The sequence below is a fragment of the Anopheles darlingi genome, chromosome 2 (genome assembly GCF_943734745.1).
Source record: "Anopheles darlingi chromosome 2, idAnoDarlMG_H_01, whole genome shotgun sequence".
Taxonomy (NCBI): domain Eukaryota; kingdom Metazoa; phylum Arthropoda; class Insecta; order Diptera; family Culicidae; genus Anopheles; species Anopheles darlingi.
Genome location: NC_064874.1, coordinates 11,394,272 through 11,404,271, shown reverse-complemented (window position 1 = coordinate 11,404,271; position 10,000 = coordinate 11,394,272). Strand labels below are relative to the sequence as shown.

Genomic DNA, 10,000 nt, shown 5'->3' with positions numbered 1-10,000 from the left:
CGACGGTACTGATGTTGAATTCCGTCCCTTACGATCTGTTTCCTATTCCCATTCAGGTATCGCCCGGCGTACAAAGCGTTCAAGACGGACTCGAGCTTCAACTTCATGGTCTTCTTCTTCATCTTCTCCTTCCAAGCGCTAGTGACCGCAATCCAAACGATTGGTTTCCCCGGCTCTGGAACGTGTGGCGTGATCATGGCCATTAAACAGTTCAGCTCCGGCTGGGGTATCGTCGTTGGTCTGTTTCTGATGGGCATAGCGATCGGTTATGGTTTGTGTGCCGCCGGTAACATCTTCATGCTGACCAAGGTAACCTAGCAAGGCTTATCAAACGATTCCCGCCCTCAAAGCTTAACGTAATTTTTTTTTTCATCTCATACCCTTTCAGATTCATCAAATCTATCGCTCTGGTGACAATATGTCCATGAACAAGGCACGTGAAGAATTCCAGACCCAGTTCTTCGGCAATCAGATTGTTCGGGATGCGGCCGCCGGTGCAGCTCGTGCCTCCGTACAGAGCACCCTCAACAGGTACTAAGAAACTAGCGCGGCCGACCGCTTTCTCCATCAGAACCATCGTATTCTCCTCCGGCGGCGCACATTTCTTTGACTCTTCTTCTTTACCTCTAATTCCACTAATTCTGCAACCCACGTTACTGCTAACTTAAACCCGCATCATCTGCGTCATAATCACATATCTCCTCACTGTCCTATTGACCCCCTCTCTATCCGAGCGTTGACCGTTGAACGTCGAGCCTGTACGAACAAGCTGTTATTATGGATTTGTCAAGTGCTATCTTTCGGCGGTCTCGTACAATCTACTACATAGCTGTCCCCAACGTTCGTTTCTAGTGTGATGCAGTTTGCTCAAAGTTTTTTACGACCGGTTTGATATGATACTTTCCCCCCTTTCTCCTATATCTAGTGCCTTTCCGTTTTGTATTGACAGAGGAATATAGGGTAGCATTGCAAATGCAAACACCGGAAACAATATCCTTTTTAGTTTGGTTTCTAAAATGCTCGATATTATGTTCAATATTGTTTCTTATTACGATTCGTATTCTTATTACCTTACTACACGAAGGAGACTCCCAATCCTTTTGCACGTTTACTAAAACTCTCATGCGATCTTACTTCTTTTTTCATTCTTCCTTATCTTTTGGTAATGGATAAGATTATGAGCGATTTATGCTACGCTCATTGTTGAACTGAAAATATAGTTTCGTATGAAATAGCGAAGGAATGAAGGAGTAGTAATGCTAAAATCCATAAACCATAATCAAACCAATTAACCGATAAAGTGACCTTTTCAAAGAGTTGCGTCTCCAAACGGTGCTTTCAAGGCAAAGACCCGTTTGCACAGTGCTGCTAAGCAACCAACAACCGGCACATCAATGATGGGTTTGAGTTCAAACCAAGTTTGCCTCCCACAGTCCGTCACTTAAGTGAAAAGCGATGTTTGGTGCGTGAAGACCATGGCCATCCGTTGTTTGATTGCTGTGAGCGTAATTCTGATGTATGTTCCGCCCAAAAGTAACTGAAATTCCGATGAATCCTACTATCGTGACCGCATACGCGAGGACACGCGTGTAATTTTGCTTGTTTCAGGCCACGGCCAAGCATTCACATTACGCACGGAGTGGACGATTTATGTAGCGCTGCAGATAGGTGTGCAACAAATGCATTAATTTAAAATTAACTCTGTAAAATGAAGACAATTCTTCTGTTTTGGAGAATAACATCTTTTCGGCGTTGAGAGGTTCGCGAATTTTGCGAATCCGTATGTTCGAGATCGAGTGCGGAATTTAATCACCTTCTAAGCGAAGTGATACAGCTAAGCGCAGTATCTTAATGGAGTCTACATGAAACTGAAAAAGGAACGTAAATTTACTTTATGGTTTATATTTATCTTAGGCTTACTACAAAGTGACAAAGCAACTACTACACTATTAAACACACGAATAAAAAATACAAAGCAACGTAGTTTATGGGAGTTTATTTTTTGTTTCGTAGGTATTACATTTCTTTTGTATGGCTCATGTTCGAAAGGTGCAAACTTCACTTTCGTTAGTATTCTTTATTCGTTTGTTCCCAAACGCTTTAAACCAACACGCTTTACTTACCTTATTCGATAGCCACATTTGATAGCGTTCTCGCTTAGTTTTATGCTTGCTTTTAACAAATCCTTTGCTGCTGCATGTCCTTTTGGTCCCCTTTCCCTGGTCCTTGATGCCGGAAACGATAGCTCGCCCAGCTCTCTGACCTCCTCTCACGGTCTCGAATGGTAGACTTTTTTTTCGGAATGCCAACCGCCAACCAATCACCCCTAGACTCCTACCGATTGTGCGATGTACTAAAGTCTCCCTTCCATTCTTGTGCTGTGTACAATTCTAGCCCGTACTAAACTGAAAATTGTCGGTTGCATAAATAGAGCCGGTGTAGCGCAAGTACGTGTCTCTATCCCGCCATCAAAACGCTGCAATCCTTCAAGTTTCACGCAATCCGATGAAAACACAGTCGACTGTACCTGCTCGGAAAGGGGCCTGAGCAAATTCCGGCTTTTCGATGCGGAATCCTTACCGGAAGAGGATCGGTGTTTTGCAGCAAATAGGAAACCGCCAGTGAAACGCATGAATCCATTTTCTAATCTCTCTGTTTCTCCTTTCGTTTGTCCTCCAACCCACCCCAAATCCGGATCATCTACTCCAAGTTCAACTTCCCACCGACATCATCTTTGCAACACACACTGTCGGTATCCTTCGGTAGCTTTGTGTCGTATCCGGTTTGTGTGTTTCCGGTGTTCCCCACTCTTTCAACCGCCGTTGTTTCCGATTCCTCTCCCTATTCCGCTATCTGCCTCTTGGCCAGCATTTGCCTTTTAAGTTTCTTCCTCTTGGTTTGCTGCAATAGTTAGAAGCAACCGAAAACGTTACGGAAGTGAAGCTGAACCGACCCCGCCTAACCGCCCTCTCTCACATGATTGTCTTGTAGCTGTATCATACTCTCTACACCTTATCCTAACTCGATAGATAACCAGTCTTTTTGGACTTAGCATTGTCGCGGGAAAGCAACAGAAAGCCAATGATTGTATTATGAAACTCCGTTTTAACTACACATTCAAAATTAATCCAAAGAAATCAGCTATCTATTTTTCACCCGGTGTACAAACAGCGAGTTTTGCGCCCATTTTAGTAAGAGGGCATCATCTCATAAATGTTCGTCACTAATACGCCCCGCAGTCTCATTGGGCCAGCCAACAGAATAAAAAATACAGGAAAGTGCGAGACGATGATGAGAAAACTATGGTTACCGACCTCCGGCAGACTTGATGCAAAGGTACAATGAAACTGTTAGCTTGATGTAAAGGAAGAAGCTGCCCTCCGCAATACAAATGTGACACAGAAAACGTTAATAAATGGGGAATACTATTCTATCATCAGTACATTCTAGTATAGGCTGCTTGCTTTAAACAAGATCCGACTATTTAAAGGAACACGCGATTTTTTCGGTTTTGTTTTGGGTGCTTTTTATTCCTTAAGAATGTTTCAATCCTTACACAAAGATACGCATCCCGAAAGAAGATAAAACAACAGCGAAAGTCGGCACTGGACTTGGCCGATCCGGAAGATGGATAATCCCGGCTTGTTAAGCTTCATTTCGGGGACACAGCAACTCACCGCCAACCAACCGGGTGGTGTTGATGGTTGGATGGTTAGATGGAGTGGCATTTTACTTGTGAGCGGCCTTACGCATATGGGCCAGAATGTTGGACAGCTCCTCACGCTTCCTCTTGGCGCGGATGTGCGTGCCGAGGCGTCGCTTCAGGAACTTGAGCGCACGCTTATCCTTCGACACCTTCAGCAACTCCATACCGCGCTTCTCGTACGGGGCATGGCCGACCACCTCACGCACAAGATCGCGCACGAATTTGGTGTGCTTGGTTTGGATCTAGAAGAACGGACAAAGAACGGCCATTAGCATTCACACTCTTTTCTACGAGCAATGCAAGACAGACAAGGGGATTATAGAACAAGCGTCAGAACCAAATTTTAACCAGATTGTACGATCTCGCGAACCATGCCAACGAAGCCGTTCCAATAAAACATTGGGCAGCCAGCAGCAGGTAAGTAGATGCGTACGGTCTGTGAATGGATTAAGGAGGTTTCATCATTCTCGGGAGGAAAACGAAAGCTACACGAGACGACGACATCGAACGCCGCGCAGGGCGAGGAGGATATCATCTCAATCGTCCACATGGGATCCAGTTGATTAATACTTACACCCTTCGTGCGGGATGGGCGAATTCCCTTGACCTTGCGGTCTCCGCGGTACTGCAGCTGCTTTATCTTGGTGGTTTTGTGGCCACGGTTGAGGCCAACGCACAGTTCATATCGCGGAGCCATGATACTCTGCTTCCATCCGACACGCAGCCGCCACACAACACAGAGGAAAACGGAACGAAAACATTACGTTAATTCCGACTTATTCGGCTACGAACCGCAGTGGCGCCACTTCCAGCGATCCAGCCGAAGACGATGGAAACTGTTCAACGCCATTCCAACGATCCGGAGCCGGGCCAACGGAGCGAATTCGCGATATATTCGGCAGGAGCCGCAGAATTTACTTACCTTCTCGTCGATGACAGCCGGAAAAGAAAGAGGCCAGTCGCGCCGGAAGTGGCTCACGTTTGACAGGTGACAGTAGGCTCGGTCGGCATATGAGTACGTTCGATGCCGTCAATGTCGACTTGGATTGTCGATTTTCTCGGCAGGGTTGTGTTCAATCGAAGTCCTCTTGTTTTGGATTCGTTTTCCGCCTTTTTCGTTTACAGATTTTTCTCGGGTTGCAAGTAGGAGCTGCGTGAAAATGGGAAAACCGAACCAGAAGCGAAAACAGCGAAATCGAAGCGTGAATGAGCAGAACGACGAAAAGAAGATCAAAACGGCGGAAGATGACGAACGGGAGGAAATTATTTCCGACGATCCTGTGAGGGAGGAAGACTCGCAGGATGAAGTTCACTCGAACGTGCAAATCTGGGTGCAGGAGCAACAACCGTACCTGGAGACTGGTTACGATGAGATCGAAAACGATATTACGGAGGAAAACGAAGCTTCATCACAGGTGCTCCCCGAAGATACAGAGGTATGAACCATTTGGTAGCTTCCAATTTGCGTTTCAATCCGCTGAAGTGGAAACTCTTTCCAAATTTTAGATTTTGCTGCGAGAAAGACTTAAAAATTATAGCGAGGAAGAAAAATGCCAGAGCGTCAAGTACGAGTGCGAATGGAACAAGTGCCAGTATCTGTCCGGGCACGATAGGAAATACTTTCTGCACGTCGAACAGCACGCCTCGGACTCGAACGCAAACGATGAGGGTTGTTACGATTGTGCCTGGGATTTGTGTGACTTTGTCGCTAAGAGCAAGGACGATTTAATGGGACACGTGCACTACCATGGTTACCACACGAAGCTGAAAGTGCATGGTGCAAGCTTAACGTTCCTGCTGAAAATTCCCGCCTGCAGCTATGATAGTCGCACGCGAAACACGATCTCAACGCGCCCGACAAGCTTCAGCTGTGAGTGGGATGGTTGCGGACAACTGTTCAACAAGGCGATGCATTACTTTCACCACGTCGATACACACATCTTCGATCTCTTTGCTCCCGGCGTGAAAAGCGCCAAAGAGCCGCAGCGCTGTCTTTGGCCGGTGTGCAACGAGAGCTTCCGGGAACGATGGAAGGCAGTTAGGCACATCAATGCGCACACCGGCCGCAGGGCACTGGCTTGCTATAACTGCGGGGAAATGTTCAGAGAGCGCTGCAAGTATCTGGATCACTGCCATCGGCAGATCGAGCTAGCGGGTATGTAGAGGGGATGGGAGTGTACTTCCATTGGAGACGGATCGCATGTGTTTTATACGTTATTCCGCTTTTTTCTAGATCGTAAATACCAGTGCCCAGAATGTGACCGGTTTTATGCTACACAACGATTGTTGAAGGCTCATCTGGCAAAGCATACCAAAAATGCCCAGTGTACATTGTGTCCGCTCAGTTTTCCCTCAATGGCGACCCTTTCGCGACACATTCTCACTCGTCATATAAAGGATCGTCCTTTTGCGTGCAACCAGTGTAGCTACCGTTCGGTCACCAAATACGAGCTGGAGAAACACCATCAAACCCACAGCACGAAAAACGTTTACCGGTGTTCGGAGTTTGGGTGCAATGTGGTATATAAGAGTGAATCGTCCATCAAAAGGGTAAATAAGCTGTTTGTCTCGACATTAGTACAATGTTCTACATGAGCACCGTTCTTTCCGCAGCACATCAGCATGCACTACAACCGGCCCGTCCACTACGAGTGCCATATCTGCTCCAAAAGCTACAAGATCGGTTGGTCGCTTTCGAAACACTTGGCCACTGTACATGAGGTAGAGCGATTGTATGGTCACACCCGGTTTCGGTATAAAATTGACACGGATGGTGTGTTTCGGTTAGCGAGTTATATAGATGAACGCGATAAAAAGAGTGGCATGGCGAACGTTCCGCAAGAAGGTAGTTCTACATCGCCGCCCGACTGCACCGTGGAGGAAATGTCGCAGGAGACACTGCGTGAGAAAGATCCGCTTGCCGATGGTTCCATCAAGCTGGTTAATGTAAAGCCTACGATCAGCACCATCACACCGAAGGGTAATACATTCATAGTGGAGCTGTCGCTGGAACCGGATAACCAAGCATCGAACGCTAAGAAAAGCGATTCCGTGCAAGTGAATGAAGACGTCGTTGAAACGTTACCGGAGGAAGCAAAGGACCAGGCGACATCGTCGTACGAACAGACTGAGAGGATCAAACAAGAAGACGGCAGTCAAACCTCCGAGGTGAAGCTGGTACAAGATTTTACAGTTATGAGACGTTATTTGAAGTTCAGCAAAATGCCTAAAATAAACGGTAAATCCGGAGATTAACCGAAACAGGAAGCAGGAATGGGTTTAAATTGTGGCGGTTTTCTACCGTTATTTTTCGGAAGGCCTTCATCAATTCGTTCCCGAAGGGTTTGGCGGACTGTCAAACTTGTATGTTTTGCTTTTGGATTTTGTTTTCGTTTTTGCGGTTCGTTAAAATGGGAAAATCTGGTAAAAAACGGCGTGTTAATGGCGAGATAAGAACTGAGTCTGTCGCAGAACAACAAGCAGTCGATGATGCCGCTTCTGGTTCTGGAAAAACGATATCGAAACCAACGATGGAAGAGTTTCTGCACAAGCAATTAACTGAAGATGATCTGAAGACCCTTCTAGCAGGGGGCGTTGAAGAAGCTCCGAACAAAGCTCTTCCTATCCACATGGAGGTAAGCAAATCGGCTGGAAGGTATTTTGCCCAATTGGATATTAAATTCGTTCTTTGCGTTTCATTGCAGTTGGGTGTGGTAGATGCGCTGAACAAGTTTTCGATGGAGGAACGACGTCATAGCTCCAAGTCAAGGTGCCAGTGGGGTGAATGTAAATATCGCACCAGAAATGATCCCGAGTATATCTCGCACGTAGAGGGTCACGCCGAGACAAGCGAGAGATCCCAGTACGGCAACTTTGCCTGCGAGTGGGAGGATTGCGATTATTTGACGTCAAAGAGCGAGCAGTTCTTCTCGCATCTCCATTTTCACGGTTACCATGGACAACTGAAGGCACACGCGAGAAGTGTGCACAAGCTGATTGATATTCCCGTGTGCAACCGCGATACGGACAACCGGAACATGATTTCCAATCATCCGACTAGCTTCGAGTGTGAATGGCGCGATTGCGAGAGTAGGTTCATCAGAATATTGGACTTTTTCCGGCACGTCATAAATCACGCGAATGAAGAGTTCATGAAGAATCGTGAGGAAAATTCTGCCTGGTGCCGTTGGAAGCACTGTGATTACAAGTTCACAGATAGAACTCACAGATATCGTAATCACGTAGCGACGCATACCAATCAAAAGGATATTGCATGCGACGTTTGTGGTGCTATGTTCATTAATCCAAGAAAATACCTACTGCACGTCTGCCGACGATTGGACCTTTCGCGTAAGTCGCGCCCAGAGCATCCAGAAGAATGCGAAAAGTTGCAAGTATGAAACCTTGATTAATTGATTGTTTCTTCTTCAGTCCGCAAACACCAATGCCTAAAGTGTGGCAGGTATTATTCAACCAAAAAGCTGCTCGAGAATCATAATTACGAAACACATAGACCTCCCAGGCATCTTTGTCCGCATTGCCCCCAAAAATTTCGGTCCCCACGCGATGTGGCACAGCACATTACGCGAATTCATAGAAAGGATTTCCCTTTCGTCTGCGACAAATGCGAGTATAGAGCTCAAACTCAGCGTGCTCTTGCAGCTCATGTGGACCGCCATAAGGACGTGCTTCGATGCACGGAAGCTGGGTGCAACTTGGCCTTCAATTCAAAGCAATCGCTAAGAACGGTAGGGGGGCATGGAGGGCTAATTGATCTGTTCTACATTTCGAATTCGCTTTAACCGACTCTTTTCTCATTCTTCTTAATAGCACCGTCTACAGCACTACGATATCCGACCGAAATTGTTCGAATGCCATCTATGCCGGCAGCAGTACCGGTTTGGGGCACAATTGTCTAAACATATGTTCTTCACCCATAAAGGGAAGCGCGAAACGAACGCTATCCCACTGCGATTCAAACCGGATACCGATGGAATATTTCGACTGCGCTCCTACGTGGACAGCAAAATCGATTGTTTGAGCTGAGTGCTGGTTCTGGTGGTCAATTTTCCTTCACACATTTCTTCACTTGTTTGTGAATAAATAATAAAAATAAAATAATGTTGTAATTCTTTTCTTCCCTGTATGTTTCTGAAGGGTGTCAAGGTTTCTCGATACGGTTTGTTTACGTTTCACGTCGTTGCCGTTTTCATTTTAATTTCGGTGGTGCAGCAGTCTGAATCCTCATGGCCACGATCATGATTTCACCAAAGAAAGAAGTAATCGTAGTAACAGAAAGTGTAATGTCAAGCACAACCACAACCACTCAGCCGGAAACCCGTAAGTCCGCGGTCGAAGAGTTGCGGGCTAAGGTTAGTCAGTTTTTGGAACGAGAACGACTCATCATAGAAGGCAAAGTGCCGCCACTAGGCTCTGATGCCGAGGACAGCGACGATGGGGAACTACTTGACCCATCGGCCCATAGAAACCAAAAGGTAACCAGCTGCGGCAACTCTTCAAAGCGTCACAATTCTAAAGCAAAGCGGATATTTTTTAGGGGGCCTCCAAAAGTATCCAGCAGGATTGCTGTGAAGACTCGACGTTCTATCAGTCCGACAAATACCAGTGTGAATGGATTGGTTGCCAGTTTCAGACTGGGAAGCATCGGAAGTTTATGGTGCACAGCGAACGGCACGCTGCGAAAGTGGACAGAGATGACGATGGCTTCAAATGTAACTGGCAACTGTGTGATTTCAGTGCGAAGAGCAAGGACGATTTCGTGGGCCATGTGCACCACCACGCTTATCATACGAAGCTGAAGATGTCCGGGGCAAGATTGGTAGCAAGCTTAAATATTCCCGTGTGCGTCTATAGAAGCGACAATCGGAACAACATTCCAAACAACACGAACTATAAGTGTGCGTGGAGAGACTGTCGGATGCGGTTCAACAAGATAATGGACTTTGGCTTTCATGTAGATTCCCACTATTCCGATCTATATGCAATCAGTACAAATGCTAGGAAAAAGCCCCCTAAATGCCAGTGGTCAGGATGCAAATGCAAATCTATCCGCAAATTATGCCAGGCTAAGATACACGCTCAGAAACACACGGGTCCGAGGTTTATTGCATGCCACAATTGCGGTCACACCTTCATCCGTCGTGATTTGCTAATCCAGCACTGCATGCGCCGGCTGGCCCTGTGTAACTCGAGTAAATCAAACTACAAATGCCACGAGATCGGCTGCAGTATGGAATTTATCAGAAAATCCACATTGGAAAGGGTATGTATTAA

General features: G+C 46.4%; 5 protein-coding genes across 6 annotated transcripts in view; 4 read left to right on the top strand and 1 right to left on the bottom strand.

Annotated features, from left to right (window-relative positions):
- Positions 1–3,416, top strand: part of LOC125950365 (secretory carrier-associated membrane protein 5A) — a 5,772-nt gene extending 2,356 nt beyond the window's left edge. For both annotated transcript variants that reach the window (XM_049678299.1, XM_049678300.1), the window contains exons 5-7: positions 57–309; positions 389–531; positions 2,395–3,416. In XM_049678299.1, the coding sequence (XP_049534256.1) occupies positions 57–309; positions 389–531; positions 2,395–2,404 (406 nt within the window). In that variant the 3' untranslated portion in view covers positions 2,405–3,416. The remainder of the gene's footprint in view (positions 1–56; positions 310–388; positions 532–2,394) is intronic.
- Positions 3,417–3,500: 84 nt separating this feature from the next.
- Positions 3,501–4,732, bottom strand: LOC125950379 (60S ribosomal protein L36). The gene is made up of 3 exons (XM_049678323.1): positions 4,629–4,732; positions 4,281–4,409; positions 3,501–3,948 (listed from the first exon to the last, which is right to left on the bottom strand). The coding sequence occupies exons 2-3, from the start codon at positions 4,401–4,403 to the stop codon at positions 3,730–3,732; spliced, it is 342 nt and encodes a 113-aa protein (XP_049534280.1). The 5' UTR covers positions 4,404–4,409; positions 4,629–4,732; the 3' UTR covers positions 3,501–3,729.
- Positions 4,733–4,834: 102 nt separating this feature from the next.
- On the top strand, positions 4,835–6,972 carry LOC125950346 (histone H4 transcription factor-like). The gene is made up of 4 exons (XM_049678267.1): positions 4,835–5,142; positions 5,213–5,861; positions 5,940–6,256; positions 6,320–6,972. Exons 1-4 carry the CDS (start codon positions 4,867–4,869, stop codon positions 6,959–6,961), a joined length of 1,884 nt encoding a protein of 627 aa, XP_049534224.1. The 5' UTR covers positions 4,835–4,866; the 3' UTR covers positions 6,962–6,972.
- A 109-nt stretch (positions 6,973–7,081) lies between these two features.
- Positions 7,082–8,805, top strand: LOC125950355 (histone H4 transcription factor-like). Its single transcript, XM_049678285.1, has 4 exons — positions 7,082–7,341; positions 7,411–8,056; positions 8,138–8,454; positions 8,537–8,805. Exons 1-4 carry the CDS (start codon positions 7,117–7,119, stop codon positions 8,750–8,752), a joined length of 1,404 nt encoding a protein of 467 aa, XP_049534242.1. The 5' UTR covers positions 7,082–7,116; the 3' UTR covers positions 8,753–8,805.
- A 116-nt stretch (positions 8,806–8,921) lies between these two features.
- The window catches only part of LOC125950358 (histone H4 transcription factor-like), a 1,555-nt gene continuing 476 nt past the window's right edge, over positions 8,922–10,000 (top strand). Inside the window, exons 1-2 of the mRNA XM_049678288.1 lie at positions 8,922–9,201; positions 9,264–9,989. Coding sequence (XP_049534245.1) covers positions 8,953–9,201; positions 9,264–9,989 — 975 coding nt within the window. The 5' untranslated portion in view covers positions 8,922–8,952. The remainder of the gene's footprint in view (positions 9,202–9,263; positions 9,990–10,000) is intronic.